The 11,764-nt window shown below is 51.8% G+C and overlaps 1 protein-coding gene across 1 annotated transcript; it reads left to right on the forward strand.

Moving 5' to 3' along the window:
* The first annotated feature begins 878 nt into the window (after positions 1-878).
* On the forward strand, positions 879-7,142 carry LOC103623940 (solute carrier family 22 member 13-like). Its single transcript, XM_017746717.1, has 10 exons — positions 879-1,305; positions 2,321-2,424; positions 2,763-2,917; positions 3,253-3,421; positions 3,833-3,958; positions 4,006-4,551; positions 4,869-5,083; positions 5,545-5,653; positions 5,808-6,018; positions 6,494-7,142. Exons 1-10 carry the CDS (start codon positions 934-936, stop codon positions 6,587-6,589), a joined length of 2,103 nt encoding a protein of 700 aa, XP_017602206.1. The 5' UTR covers positions 879-933; the 3' UTR covers positions 6,590-7,142.
* Positions 7,143-11,764: the final 4,622 nt, after the last annotated feature.

The following is an 11,764-nucleotide window of genomic DNA, read 5'->3' on the forward strand; positions in this document are numbered from 1 at the left end:
ACAGGTTGGTGTGAAAGTGGGAGGATTTATGCCCTGACAAGCGGTGAGAGCATGAACTGCACTCCCTCCTCTCTACCTCCGCAATAATTGTTCTTTGTGGGTGCACTGGTCAACCCCAGTGCGGCATGAATGGTCTGTTTTCCATCATGCTTTACGGTGCCCTTCTCATGGATCTGTGGCCAGGAGAAGTGGCCTTTGGGCACCTCATGGACATCTCAACGGGGGCCTCAGGCAAATGCTGTTCCTACATTAGGGATGGGCTGAACACTGATGGACTCATGTTCTTGGTGATCATTTTAGGCATTTGAGCCTCAAGCAGCATTGCCCCATGTCAAAATTTCTCCCATCCCTTTACTCCTTCCCCAGGTCTTCCCTGCATTTAGCCCCCAGCAGCCTGCAGACTGGCCCAGAACTGGTGGGAAGGGGGGACATCCTGTGCCCAGTTTGCTTGTGTTGCACAGGGGAAGGTGCAAAAGATGAAGGAAATGGCAACTCCCATCACCTGGAATCACAATGAACTAACTGGCTGCCCTTCCTTGTCTTTGGCTCTGCCCATCCATTAACCTAGCTCCCTTTATTCCTCTGGGCTGTTCCCAGCTCTGCATCACACTGGGCTTGTTTTGGCCCCTCTGAGCCTTGCTTTCCTGAGTGGTTCAACAAATGCAGCCAGTGCTGTCACTGTGGAGAAGAGTCTCTTCCCTTTCAATGCCACCTGGCCCTGGCAGAGGGGGTGGCCCAGGTTCCCTGAAACAGGGGTCCTTCTGCTCCAGCCAGCACTGGATGTTGGTGGGTGGCACAGGGATGATTAATATATTACATGGTGTACTTGTAGTGACTGCCTATGACTGCAGAGCTTATCTGAGGTTTAAACATTAATTCCAGGCCTCTGGGAAGTCTGTCCCAGCACTGTCCTGTCCCAGACACAGCCTCCAAATGTCAGGTGTCGGGGAAATTTTGAAAGCAGTTGGTGATTTTGGGCGATTTCAGAAATGCCTGGTGCTGCTCTCTGTGATCCCCTGCCTCAGTGTGGCTTTCCACCAGTTTTGCCAACTTTTCATGGTCCCATATGTGCCTCACCACTGTGACACCAGCTGGATCCGCGCCGTCGGCCCCAACCTGACCGAGGAAGAGCAGCTGAACCTCACCCTGCCCCGGGGCGCCGACGGGGAGTTTGAGCAGTGCTCCATGTACTCCCCGGTGGACTGGGACCTCGACTCCATCATGGCCTACGGCCTGAATGACACACAGAAGTGCAGCAGTGGCTGGGTGTACCCCTCAGAACCGCCACCGTCCCTGCTGACCGAGGTCGGTATTTGCCTGCTGATGTGCTGGGATGTGGAAGGGATGGGACACCCAAATGGCTGCAGTTCCCCCAGAGCTGGTGCCTGACCACGGATCAGCTGGGGTGGGCTGACATTTACAGCAGGTGTGTGTTGGGGACTTCGGCTCCACCACACAGCCCCCAGGTGTGGTGCTGGAGAGGGTGCAGGCTGTGATAGAGGTGTCAGTGGGGCCACGTGCAGAGCCAGTGGGGAGATGAATCACTCCTGGTGAGACCTCCTGCCCCTGGGTTACCTACCTCGCTGTATACAGGGGGTAACCTTCCAATTTAAAATCATGGAATGATTTGGCTTGGAAGGGTCCTTTGAAACTCATCTAGTCCAACCCCTAACATCACAGTTGTAACAACTGCTGAGAAAGAAGCTAAATTAAGATGGAGAGTAGGTTTAGGTTAGATATTAGCAAGAAATTCTGCCCTGTGAATGTGGTGAGGCCCTGGCACAGGCTGCCCAGAGAAGCTGTGGCTGCCCCATCCCTGGAAGTGTTCAAGGCCAGGTTGGATGGGGCTTGGAGCAATCTGGGGTAGTGGAAGGTGTCCCTGCACATGGCAGGGGGGTTCGAATTAGATTATCTTTAAGGTCCCTTCCAATCCAAACCATTCTATGGTTCTGTGATCCTCCCCATGTCATTCTTTCCATTGATGCCCTCTGGATGCTGGCAATTGCAGGACATCTCCTTAACTGCTTGTCCCAGGAATCAGCACTGCACTCATCCTGTCTCCTCTGGGAGGTCAGGTGGTCTGAGAGGAAGGAAGATGCTGTTTCTGACCCCAGGCCCACCTAGAGCAAAATTTTCTGACCAGGAGGCTCCCCTGGGTTGTCTGGGCTGGACAAGGGGCACGTCCCAGTGCATGGAAGAGGGACCCTACTGAGTGCCCCAAGGGCTTGTCCTACCTCTGACTTGTGTGCCCTGTGCATTCTGTGGGGATTCACATCCTTGGAAGGGGGGATCCCAAAGCATCTCTTTCTCCCTTCTCTAGTTTGACCTGGTGTGTGACAGGAAAGACCTGAACAACATTGCCCAGGCCATCTACATGGCAGGGCTGCTCCTGGGATCCATGATCTTTGGGCCTCTGAGTGACAGGTGAGGAGCCGCAACCCCCTGCCCAGGGTGTGTGCAAAGCCAGCCCAGCACAGAGCAGGTGGTGTGAGCCCGTCTGGACACTGCACCCTGTGCATTTTGTCACCACTTCTCACTAATAGGGACCCTGACCAAAGTCCTCAGGTCCCATGAGGACATGGCCACACGGGGAGGGGAAGAGAGAGAGACACAGCATGTGTGTACAATGCTTCACTTGTCACCCCACAGTCTAGTCTGAGCCTTACCAGGGTGATAAAAATCACTGTATAACCTGCTGGGCTCCTTGCCATCTCCGTGGGGTCTCTCCAGACACCGATTGTGTCTTCCCTGTTTCTCCCTAGGATTGGCCGCCGCCCAGTCATTCTGATCTCCGTCTTCCTCCAGGGTTTGTTTGGCCTGGGAATTGCCTTTGTGCCCCACTTCTATGTGTACATGGCCTTCAGGTGTGTCGTGGGGGCCTCTGTGTCAGGGATCACCATGACCATACTGGCCTTAGGTGAGTAGTGTGCCCTTGCCCTGGGGCTTCTCAAGATGCAATAGAAAACTCTGCAAAGAAATAAAAATATTCATGTTTGACTAGAAAAACACCGTGGTGAGGACAGGTCTTGCTCTTCACTGTCCTTTGGTACTTTGGCATCTTCTCAGCCCTCAGTCAGAGCTTTGGGGAGCATTTCTCCCCAGCCAGTGCTCAGAGAAGGGCAAGGGGACAGTGGCCCATCTCAAGAGGTTAGTCTAATCCTCACCTCCAGAATAATTCTTCTCCAGGGAAGCACCCTGTTTGCATCAGAGAAAATAATTTGTATGACCATGAGCCTTCCTTCTTCCTTTCAGCTACAGAATGGATCGGTGCCTCCTCCCGGCCAAAGGCAGTGCTCACTTCTCACTGCTGTTTTGCCATCGGGCAGATGATTTTGGCTGGTTTGAGTTATGGGATTCGCAACTGGAGGCTGCTGGAAATCACAGGATCTGCTCCTATGTTTGCCCTTTTCTTCTGCATTGGGTAAGTGGGATGTGAACAGAGCTCCTGCAGACATGACAGCAGTGTGAGGGCATGGGTGAGGAGGTGGCAGCACTGCAGGACCAGGCTGCGTCTTTCCCATTGGCATGCAGATAGTGGAGCTCAGCAAATCTCCCTGGGGCACTGGACTGCTGAGAGCAGCAGCTGCTTTGCTGAATCAGGTCTCCAAATTTGGAGCCTAAATTTAGGGTATTTAGACCCATTGACCCCATGGGCCATTCACTTTAGAGCTGGACTTGATGATCCTTGTGGGTCCCTTCCAACACAGAATACTCTGGGGTTCTGTGATCTGATTCTGTGGTGGCCACGGCTTGCTGGACATGGTCCCAGAGAAAGGGGCTGTGGGGAGCTCAGCAGGTCACAGCAGCATATCCTGGCCTCCCCTCCTGGCAGGGTGCTCCCAGAGTCAGCTCGCTGGCTGGTGACCAAAGGCAGAATCGAGGAAGCCAAGAAGGTCCTGCAGAAGGCGGCCGCCACACACACGAGCCGAGAAACCTCTCTCCATTCCCACTGGGGATGGTTTGGGCATGGACTGGGGGGGACTTCAGCTCCAGTTGAGTTACAAGGGGACAAGGTCAGGGAAGAGGCCCAGCTTCTGCTGAAGCTCAGCCTGGAGCTTTCTGGAGTCCACCTGGGGATTGGGAAGGACTGCAACGCTTCCCTGGCTTTTCTCCTCTGAAGATTCCAGGAGTGCAACTGATGAGCACAAGGTCTCTGGTTAGTCTGTGCATTTCCATGCAGAAAGGCCTGAAGGGGAGTTCCCTCCTTGCCCACCCCAAAGTTCCTACACTGGGGAAGTGTTCATCCCCAGGAACCTTTCAGTCACCACCCCACTGTGCTGGGCACCCAGAGCACAGAGGCACGAGCCCAGCCCCACTGGTTTCCCTCCCTCCCTCCCACAGCACTGGGTGTCACAGGCCCGTCCCACCAAGGCTTTCCATGGTCTGCAGGTGGAAAAGGAGCTGGCCATGGGTTTCCTTTTCCTGCTTTGACTCCTTGACTTTCTGTGTTTTGAAGTTGAAGCCTGAGAAACAGACCAAGTCTGGAAGTTTCCTGGATCTCTTTCGGAAGAAGAACCTGCGGAAGGTGACTTTAATCATGTTATGTGCCTGGTAAGACATTCCCTGGTCCCTTATTTGCAGGCTTCTAGGTGGAGAAAAGAAGGGATTCATGGTTATTCTTAACTAAATTCACTTTGTGCGTTTTGAAAATTACTGATAGGTGTTTCTGCTTCTGGCTGTTTAAGATGCTTCTGGATGTTAAGACAGGAAAGGTTATAGCACTTCCAGCTTTGGCAGGCCTGTGGTATTCCTCTGGTTTTACATCTCCTTGGAAATGCTGTGGCTTGGTCAAAGTGTTGTCATTGGAGATCAATGCTGCATTTCCTCATGGCTAACAGCTGCTCAGTGCCACCCTGCCTGGCTTTCAGGTTTGTGAACAGCTTTGTCTACTATGGACTGAGTCTGAATGTGACAAATTTTGGCCTGGATATCTACCTGACTCAGCTGGCCTTTGGAGCAGTGGAAATCCCAGCCCGTGTTGGTTGTATCTTCACTCTGCAGAGGTTTGGGAGGAGGAAAACCCAGGCCGTTCTCCTGGTGCTGAGTGGCCTGGTGTGTCTGATCATCACCGGCATCCCTGAAGGTGAACAACCTCATCCCATACAGAGAGGACATCCTCTGGGACAGGGAGGCACAGAGCCCCAACCCTTCCCTTGCTGGCCCTGTCCTCCCAGCCAGGGTGGCTCACATCCCTCTAGGCCTGAGCCAGGACACAGGGGCCTGGCTGAACCCTCAGGGCCCATTCCAAAAATATAAACCTTTTCTTGCCAGTCATGATAGAAGAGGGCAAAGCTGAGCCCAGTGGGCCCCCTGTCAGCAGAGCTGTGCTCTGGGAAAATTAATACCTGGGGAGGTGAGATGATGGATGTAGAATGCACTGAAAGTGGCCACCAGGCCAGAGCAGCCTGGTTCATGCTCAGGCCCTGTCAGAGGCAATGGCTCCCTGCAGGTGACACAGTTGTCCCTGCAATCCCCAGTTGCCATCCGTGACTGCTGCTGAGCCCTCCCCCATCCCATAGCGGATGTCTCTCCTCCTCCCCTCAGACCAGCCCATGGCAACCACCATCCTGGCCACCATTGGCAAGTTTGCTGCCTCAGCCTCCTTCTCCACCTCCTATGTCTACGCTGCTGAGCTCTTCCCCACCATTGTCAGGTGAGGTCTTCCCACCCATTGGGGCTTCCCTCTGCTGTGGCTGGCGGTGGTGATGGGGCAGGAGCCCAGTTGTCCCCATGGCCATGCTCAGCCCCGTGGTGGCCTGGGGGTGCTGCTCCCTGCCCACATCTCCCGTTACCCCTCACTCCCACAGGCAGACTGGAGTGGGGCTGTGCTCCATGTCAGCGCGGGTGGCCGGGATCCTGGCCCCACTGGTCCGTCTCCTGGACCAGTACCACCGATCCATCCCCATGGCCATCTTTGGGAGCGCCCCCGTGCTGGGGGGGTTGCTCTGTGTCCTGCTGCCCGAGACCCGCGGCACCGACCTGGCAGATGACACGGGGGATGGCCACCCCCCGGCTGAGGTGGGTTCCTGGTGCTGCCTCTGGGGTGGGGATGTGGGGAGCCCCTTGGTGTTGCATGTGCTGGGGGTTTCTTTAGAAGTTCCAGGGGTGTGAGGGCATGGAATGGGGCTGTCCCACTGTGGAGGGAGGGGAGGAGACCCCCATAATCCTGCCCATGGTGGTCATCCCTTCATTCCTGTCCATGGGATAGAACAGCCAGTGCTCCGCTTTCCTCCCCCTGCCCTCCTCAGGGAAGGGCTGGTGCCTTGTAGCCACATCCTCTGGCTTTCAGCCTCTCATTGCTCCCAGCCCTCATTCCCCATGGGACCAGGTGGAATTGCACCCCAATACTTCTGTTGTCTTGCTGGGAGAAGGGTGTCCACAGGAACAGTAAGGAATGGGATCCAGGTTGCTGAAGGCTGCTTGTCTCAGGGACGGCTGCCCTCAGCTCATCACACACCTTTCCTTGCTTTTACACCCTTTTCCCTTTCACCAGGTCTGCAAAAATGCCACCAGCAGCTCTCAGAATGGGCAGGTGAAAGGAAAAGATGGTGGGCAAGACAATGAGAGCACGAAGACCACGTACTTCTAGCTGAGTCTGCAGGTGGCTGTGGATAAAGGCAGCCCAGTGCTGTGTGGGCACTGAGGACAGGCAGGGTCTCCACCACAGGACACCACCATTGCTCAGGCCATCACTGCCAATTCTTGGGTTTCCTTGTCTTTTTTGCCTTCCTGTATCTTCTTCTGTAGCATGTCCTCAGGCACTTGAGTCTGTCACTGGTGTCCAACAGTGCTCTTACTGGAGAAAATTGGGTGCTTTTTACTTGAGGGAAAGAAGAAATCAAGAATCAGAATGGAGGAACTTTCTCTTTGTTTTTCCTGTCATGTCTCCAGGAAGGTGAGACTGTAAACTTTGTCCAGTGAGACACCCACTAGAGCACTGAATAAACTTGCAACAGAGAACTGGACTCACTAACAGGAGAGCTGGAGCAGATGCAGCACTGAAAATAATCTCACACTTGCAAGGAGTGATTTATTGTGGCTGTCTAGCAAGATCATCCCGTTCTCTCATAAAAAAACACTCCTTTTTTTTTTTTTTTTTAAATTTGAGATGCCCAGCTGAGGAAAAAAAAAAGATGTGATGGAAGAAACAGCATGCAGGGAGCAAGGATGTCTAACAGGCAGCAGAATTTTCAGCTAAGTGCTGGTGGCTTTGAATTGATGCCTGTCATGATGCTGTGGGCATGGAAAATGGTGCTGTTGGGCTGCAGTGTGGGACCAAATTGATTCCAGGAAACTGAGGGATGTGGCAGTTGGTCTCTTAGAAAAAAGTGCAAATCTTTCTGGGAAATGTCAAGTCTTTTCTACTCTGTTCTAGTCTATTCCTTTTTTGCTGGATCCATTTTGTCTTTAAAGATTTAGGACCACTTTTGTCTTACACTGTGAAGAAAAAAACGTGTTTTTCCTCTGCTTCCCTTCATATTATCTCATGTCCCTCAGTCCACCTTTCTTTTCCCACTGGATGGGTACAGCTGAAGCCTGGGAGTTGCACATGGTGGTTCTTCATCTTTAACTGTACAGCTCAAAGATTTTTTTCTGGTAGTGTCAAGAAACTTTTAAACCAGAGTATTTCTTCTCTCCATTGTCATGCCTGTATGTTTTCCATGGACCAAAGTACCTCATGGATATTCAGTTTGATGAAGACAGAGTTTTGGATAAAATCAGTGCCATGTGACAGTACCCTGCCAGGAGGGACTGGCTGTGATGCTGTCAGAGACTGAAAATAGTTCATGCCTCAAACACTGATATAAAGTTTTGCTCATTATAAAGAAGCTACTACCAAAGAAGCCTCCCTGAAGAGTGGGACTTTGAACTGAAAGTCAAACCGTTGGTTAGATAAAGGGAAATGCATTGTTCAGTCATTTCAGGCTGAGGGAAAGGTATGCATCCACAAAAGACCAAAGCCACCAGCTGCGAGGTTGAGTTTGGGGTGGGGGGAGAGAGCACAGCTCACAGAAGCCAGGTTTACACAGACTCCCCCCAACTGAGGGGGGAGGAGGAGGTTTTGGGTGGTGCAACCTCTGGTGAGAGGCAGTAAACACCCATCTTCAAATTACACAAACTGGCCCAGCTGTGGAACCCCCAACCCCACAGGCCACATCCACAGGACATTCATGTGAGAGGCTTGGCCCCACAGGGCTGCACGTGATGCAGCAGACCCAGAGTCTGCCGTGAGAGACTGACCCCACCCCAGGGGGACATGGCCAGACATGCCCACCCAGCCTGAGCATGTACACCCATGGCACTCTGTGCCTTCTGGGGGACCTTCACCACCGAGAGACCAGCTGGAGAGGATCAATGAACATCATTGGGATCCACGGAGTGGTGATACTTTCCTTCTTCTGTCCCTGTCACTCTTTCTGTCCCCCCCACTTGTCTTCTACTTCTTTCTTCCTTTCTTTCTTTCTTTCTCTCTCTCTCTCTCTCTCTCTCTCATATTTACCATAAAATAAAATCCTTACTATTGTTACTGGCATATGGTCTCGTTTGCACCTTAATTCGGGCAGAGGCATTTCTAAGGACCTGAAAACTGGATCATAACAGATGCCATCTTCTCTCTGGCACTGATTTTCAGAGGATTTTCTGTGGTGCTCCTCTTCCGTACCCTGAGAACAGAGGAGCTCAGTCCTTTATCCTTTCCCTGGAAAGGCTGCGGAGTGCCTCCTTCAGGCTTTTATGGAAAACAAGGCACTTAGGGTAAAGGCTGAGGGAAGAGCTTGGAGCCAAAGGTACAGTTATTGAAGGAACCACTTTGGAAATTGTGTTCTGAGACTCTCTGGTTTAGCTCATTTCATAAATACAGGCATCCAAGCACAGCTGATGTACTTCTGCTTCCATCTCATTCATGCCTCTAGTGGGCTGAAGATCCATTTCATAGAATCTTGGAGTGGTTTGGGTGGGAAGGGACTGCAGGAACCCAGAGTGCCAAGAATATTTCTCTGCCTGTTTTTAAGGGTTCTTACCCCCCTGAACAACACTGTTTTAATATCCAACCTTGGAAAGAATTACCAATGATCAGACAAGAACTAGAAAATACAGTGGTGTGAATTAGGTGATAGACTACTATGTAAGATTGTCACAGGGTGAAAAATTTAGAGGTTTTGGGCTTCTCTTTGTGGTAAATAGATAAGAGTAAAAAATATCAAAATGGAGGATTGTTGTTGTTCTCTAAACCTTCTCCTCCTTCCTCTACTACTCCATGTTCTGCAGTAAAAGTAGTTTGGAATGACTGGATAGAGAATTCCGCAGTTCCTGGTCATGTTACTGAATAATTGGCAGGAAAGTGAAAATAATATATGTTTTCAGTAACTATTGGTTAAAATATCTTTAAAAGGCTGTGTAAATCTCGATAGAGAGCCTTCACTCCTGCTTTTCTGTGCTCTATGCTGTACCTGGGTCACGCTAGTGGCTCTGTTCCTCTGATAAGACTTAATAAACAACTATCTGGAAGCATTGAAACTCCAGGAAAAGTCTCGGTTTATCTTTGAAACTCCTTGAAAGGACTTTCAGAAAATTCTCTCCCATCAGGAGGGACTTGATTTACAGCACAGTTTAGTGTCAAGGGACCTTAAAGATCATCTCATTCCAATCCCCCCCTGCCACGTGCAGGGACACCCTCCACTAGACCAAGTTGCTCCAAGCCCCATCCAACCCAGCTTTGGACACTTCCAGGGATGGGGCAGCCACAGCTTCTCTGGGCAACCTCAGCCAGGGCTGAGGGAGCCAGGGCCTCACCACCCTCACAGGGAAGAATTTCTTCCTAACATCTAATCTGTATCTCCCCTCTGTCAGTTTTAAGTCATTCCACCTTGTCCTGTCACTCCATGCCCTTGTCCAAAGTCCTTCTCCAGCTCTCCTGGAGCCCCTTTAGGCACTGGAAGGGGCTCTAAGGTCTCTCTGGGGCCTTCTCTTCTCCAGGCTGAACAATCCAAACTCTCTCATCCTTTCCTCATAGGAGAGGTTCTTCATCCCTCTAATCATCTTTGTGGCTTCCTCTGGACTCACTCCAACAGCTCTGTATTACATTTTATCTGCTCTTCTCTGGATCACTGGACCATGTTAGTTTGAATACCCCTGGACTGTACACTTGAAGGGTACCTGAATAACTTGACTCATGTTTCGCCCAGCTCAGCACAAGTAGGAGGATGTCCAATGTTTTTGCTGTGCCTTAACGTCACTCCTAGCCAGCCCACACATGGCCTTGCCCTGCAACGAGTAGAGTTGACAGCATAAAGTGGAGCCAGGAGTACTGGAACAGCTTGTGGGAATGCAAACATAAACCTGTGGGAATGCAAACACACTTTTGCATGCACACAGTGGGGTGCTCTGGGCTCTCATGATTATGAGGCCATGGGCAAAGGGTAAAAAGTGACCTGAAGGATAACTAAGACAAAGAGGATGACCCCATAACAAAGGGAGGGAGCCAAAACGCTAAAGAGGTGGTGAAGACAAAATGGGGTAGCATGGTTTAGCTGGGAAGAGCAGATGCGGGGGCAAAACCAGCTCCTGTTGTCAGAGTAGCCCCACAGGGACCACTGAAATAATCAGCACATTGTCAGTGTCAGTGACACCAACACACTGTCACACAGTGACACCAATCCTGGCTGTGGGGCAGAGGTGTCAGGAACCTGGAAATCCCCCTTTACCCAGAAGACATGACCGTCTCCTTTCACCTGACCCCATGCTGGCAAGCCCCAGGTCAATGAGAAGAGCAAAGCTTGCAGAAGGGGACGCAGCAGGGAATGGCTGAGGAGGTGAGGAGATGAGCATTAAACCTGATCTCCTGACTGTGCAAGAAGCCATAGAATCATTGGTTCATTTAGGGTGGAAAAGACCGCTAAGGCCATTGAGTCCAGCCATCAACCCATCCGTTCCACCACGGAACCACATCCCTAAATGACACAGCTACGTGCCTTTTTGATACCCCCAGGGATGGTGACTCCACCAGTGGCCTGGGCAGCCTGTTCCAGTGTTGGACAACCCTTGCGGAGAAGAAATTTTCCCTATTATCCAATTTAAACCTCCCAGTGGTGCAACTTGGGGCCATTTCCACTTGTCCTGTGCTTTGTTACTTGGGAGAAGAGACCCACCTGCCTGTCAGGGAGTTGGAGAGAGAGAGAGTATCCCCTGAGCCTCCTTTTCTCCAGGCTGAGCTCCCCCAACCCCCTCAGCTGCTCCAGGTACACCAGCCCCTTCCCCAGCTCTTGGGGGTTAGGATTTTTCCTTTTGTTTCCTTCTCTCATGGAATTTTGTCCCATCTGTTGGTAAGAAACAATAACTACCTATACTTAAGAGAACAAAAGATGTGGCTGGTAGGAGGAGGGGGAAGGGTGAAGCTAGCTACTCTCTTACCTGGGGGATTTTCTCTTTGGAAGGTCAGAGATACCCCGAGCTTTTGGCTGGGGGTGAGGGGCTGGGCTCAGCTCTTCTTGCTCTCTCACTGTTGGCATCAGAGGGGAGACAGGCTGTGGGGAGAATTTGCCACCATTTTGAGGCTCCGTCTCCTGCTGTCTTCTCCTATTGTGAGTGAAGCTCTGCTCCTAAGAGTGGCCGTTGCACTGGGATCTTATGGACATCCAGCCTCACTGGAAAGGACCCACACCATCTACTTGGGTGCCTCAGGGGAAAACCCAGGACCCCGATCCCCTGCTGAGGGAGCCTCTCCTGGCTGCATTCAGGAGCTGGGCTGCCGCGGCCCCGCCCCTCC

This window comes from Corvus brachyrhynchos, unplaced genomic scaffold (genome assembly GCF_000691975.1).
Source record: "Corvus brachyrhynchos isolate BGI_N302 unplaced genomic scaffold, ASM69197v1 scaffold18, whole genome shotgun sequence".
Lineage (NCBI taxonomy): Eukaryota > Metazoa > Chordata > Aves > Passeriformes > Corvidae > Corvus > Corvus brachyrhynchos.

What these genes read in the sequence shown, in the direction of transcription:
- LOC103623940 (XM_017746717.1), top strand. Translation starts at nt 934, where the DNA reads ATGTCAGGTGTCGGGGAAATTTTGAAAGCAGTTGGTGATTTTGGGCGA. An exon ending in TTTGGGCCTCTGAGTGACAG is followed by an intron (nt 2,425 to 2,762) that starts GTGAGGAGCCGC and finishes GTTTCTCCCTAG; the next exon opens with GATTGGCCGCCGCCCAGTCA. An exon ending in CATGACCATACTGGCCTTAG is followed by an intron (nt 2,918 to 3,252) that starts GTGAGTAGTGTG and finishes TCTTCCTTTCAG; the next exon opens with CTACAGAATGGATCGGTGCC.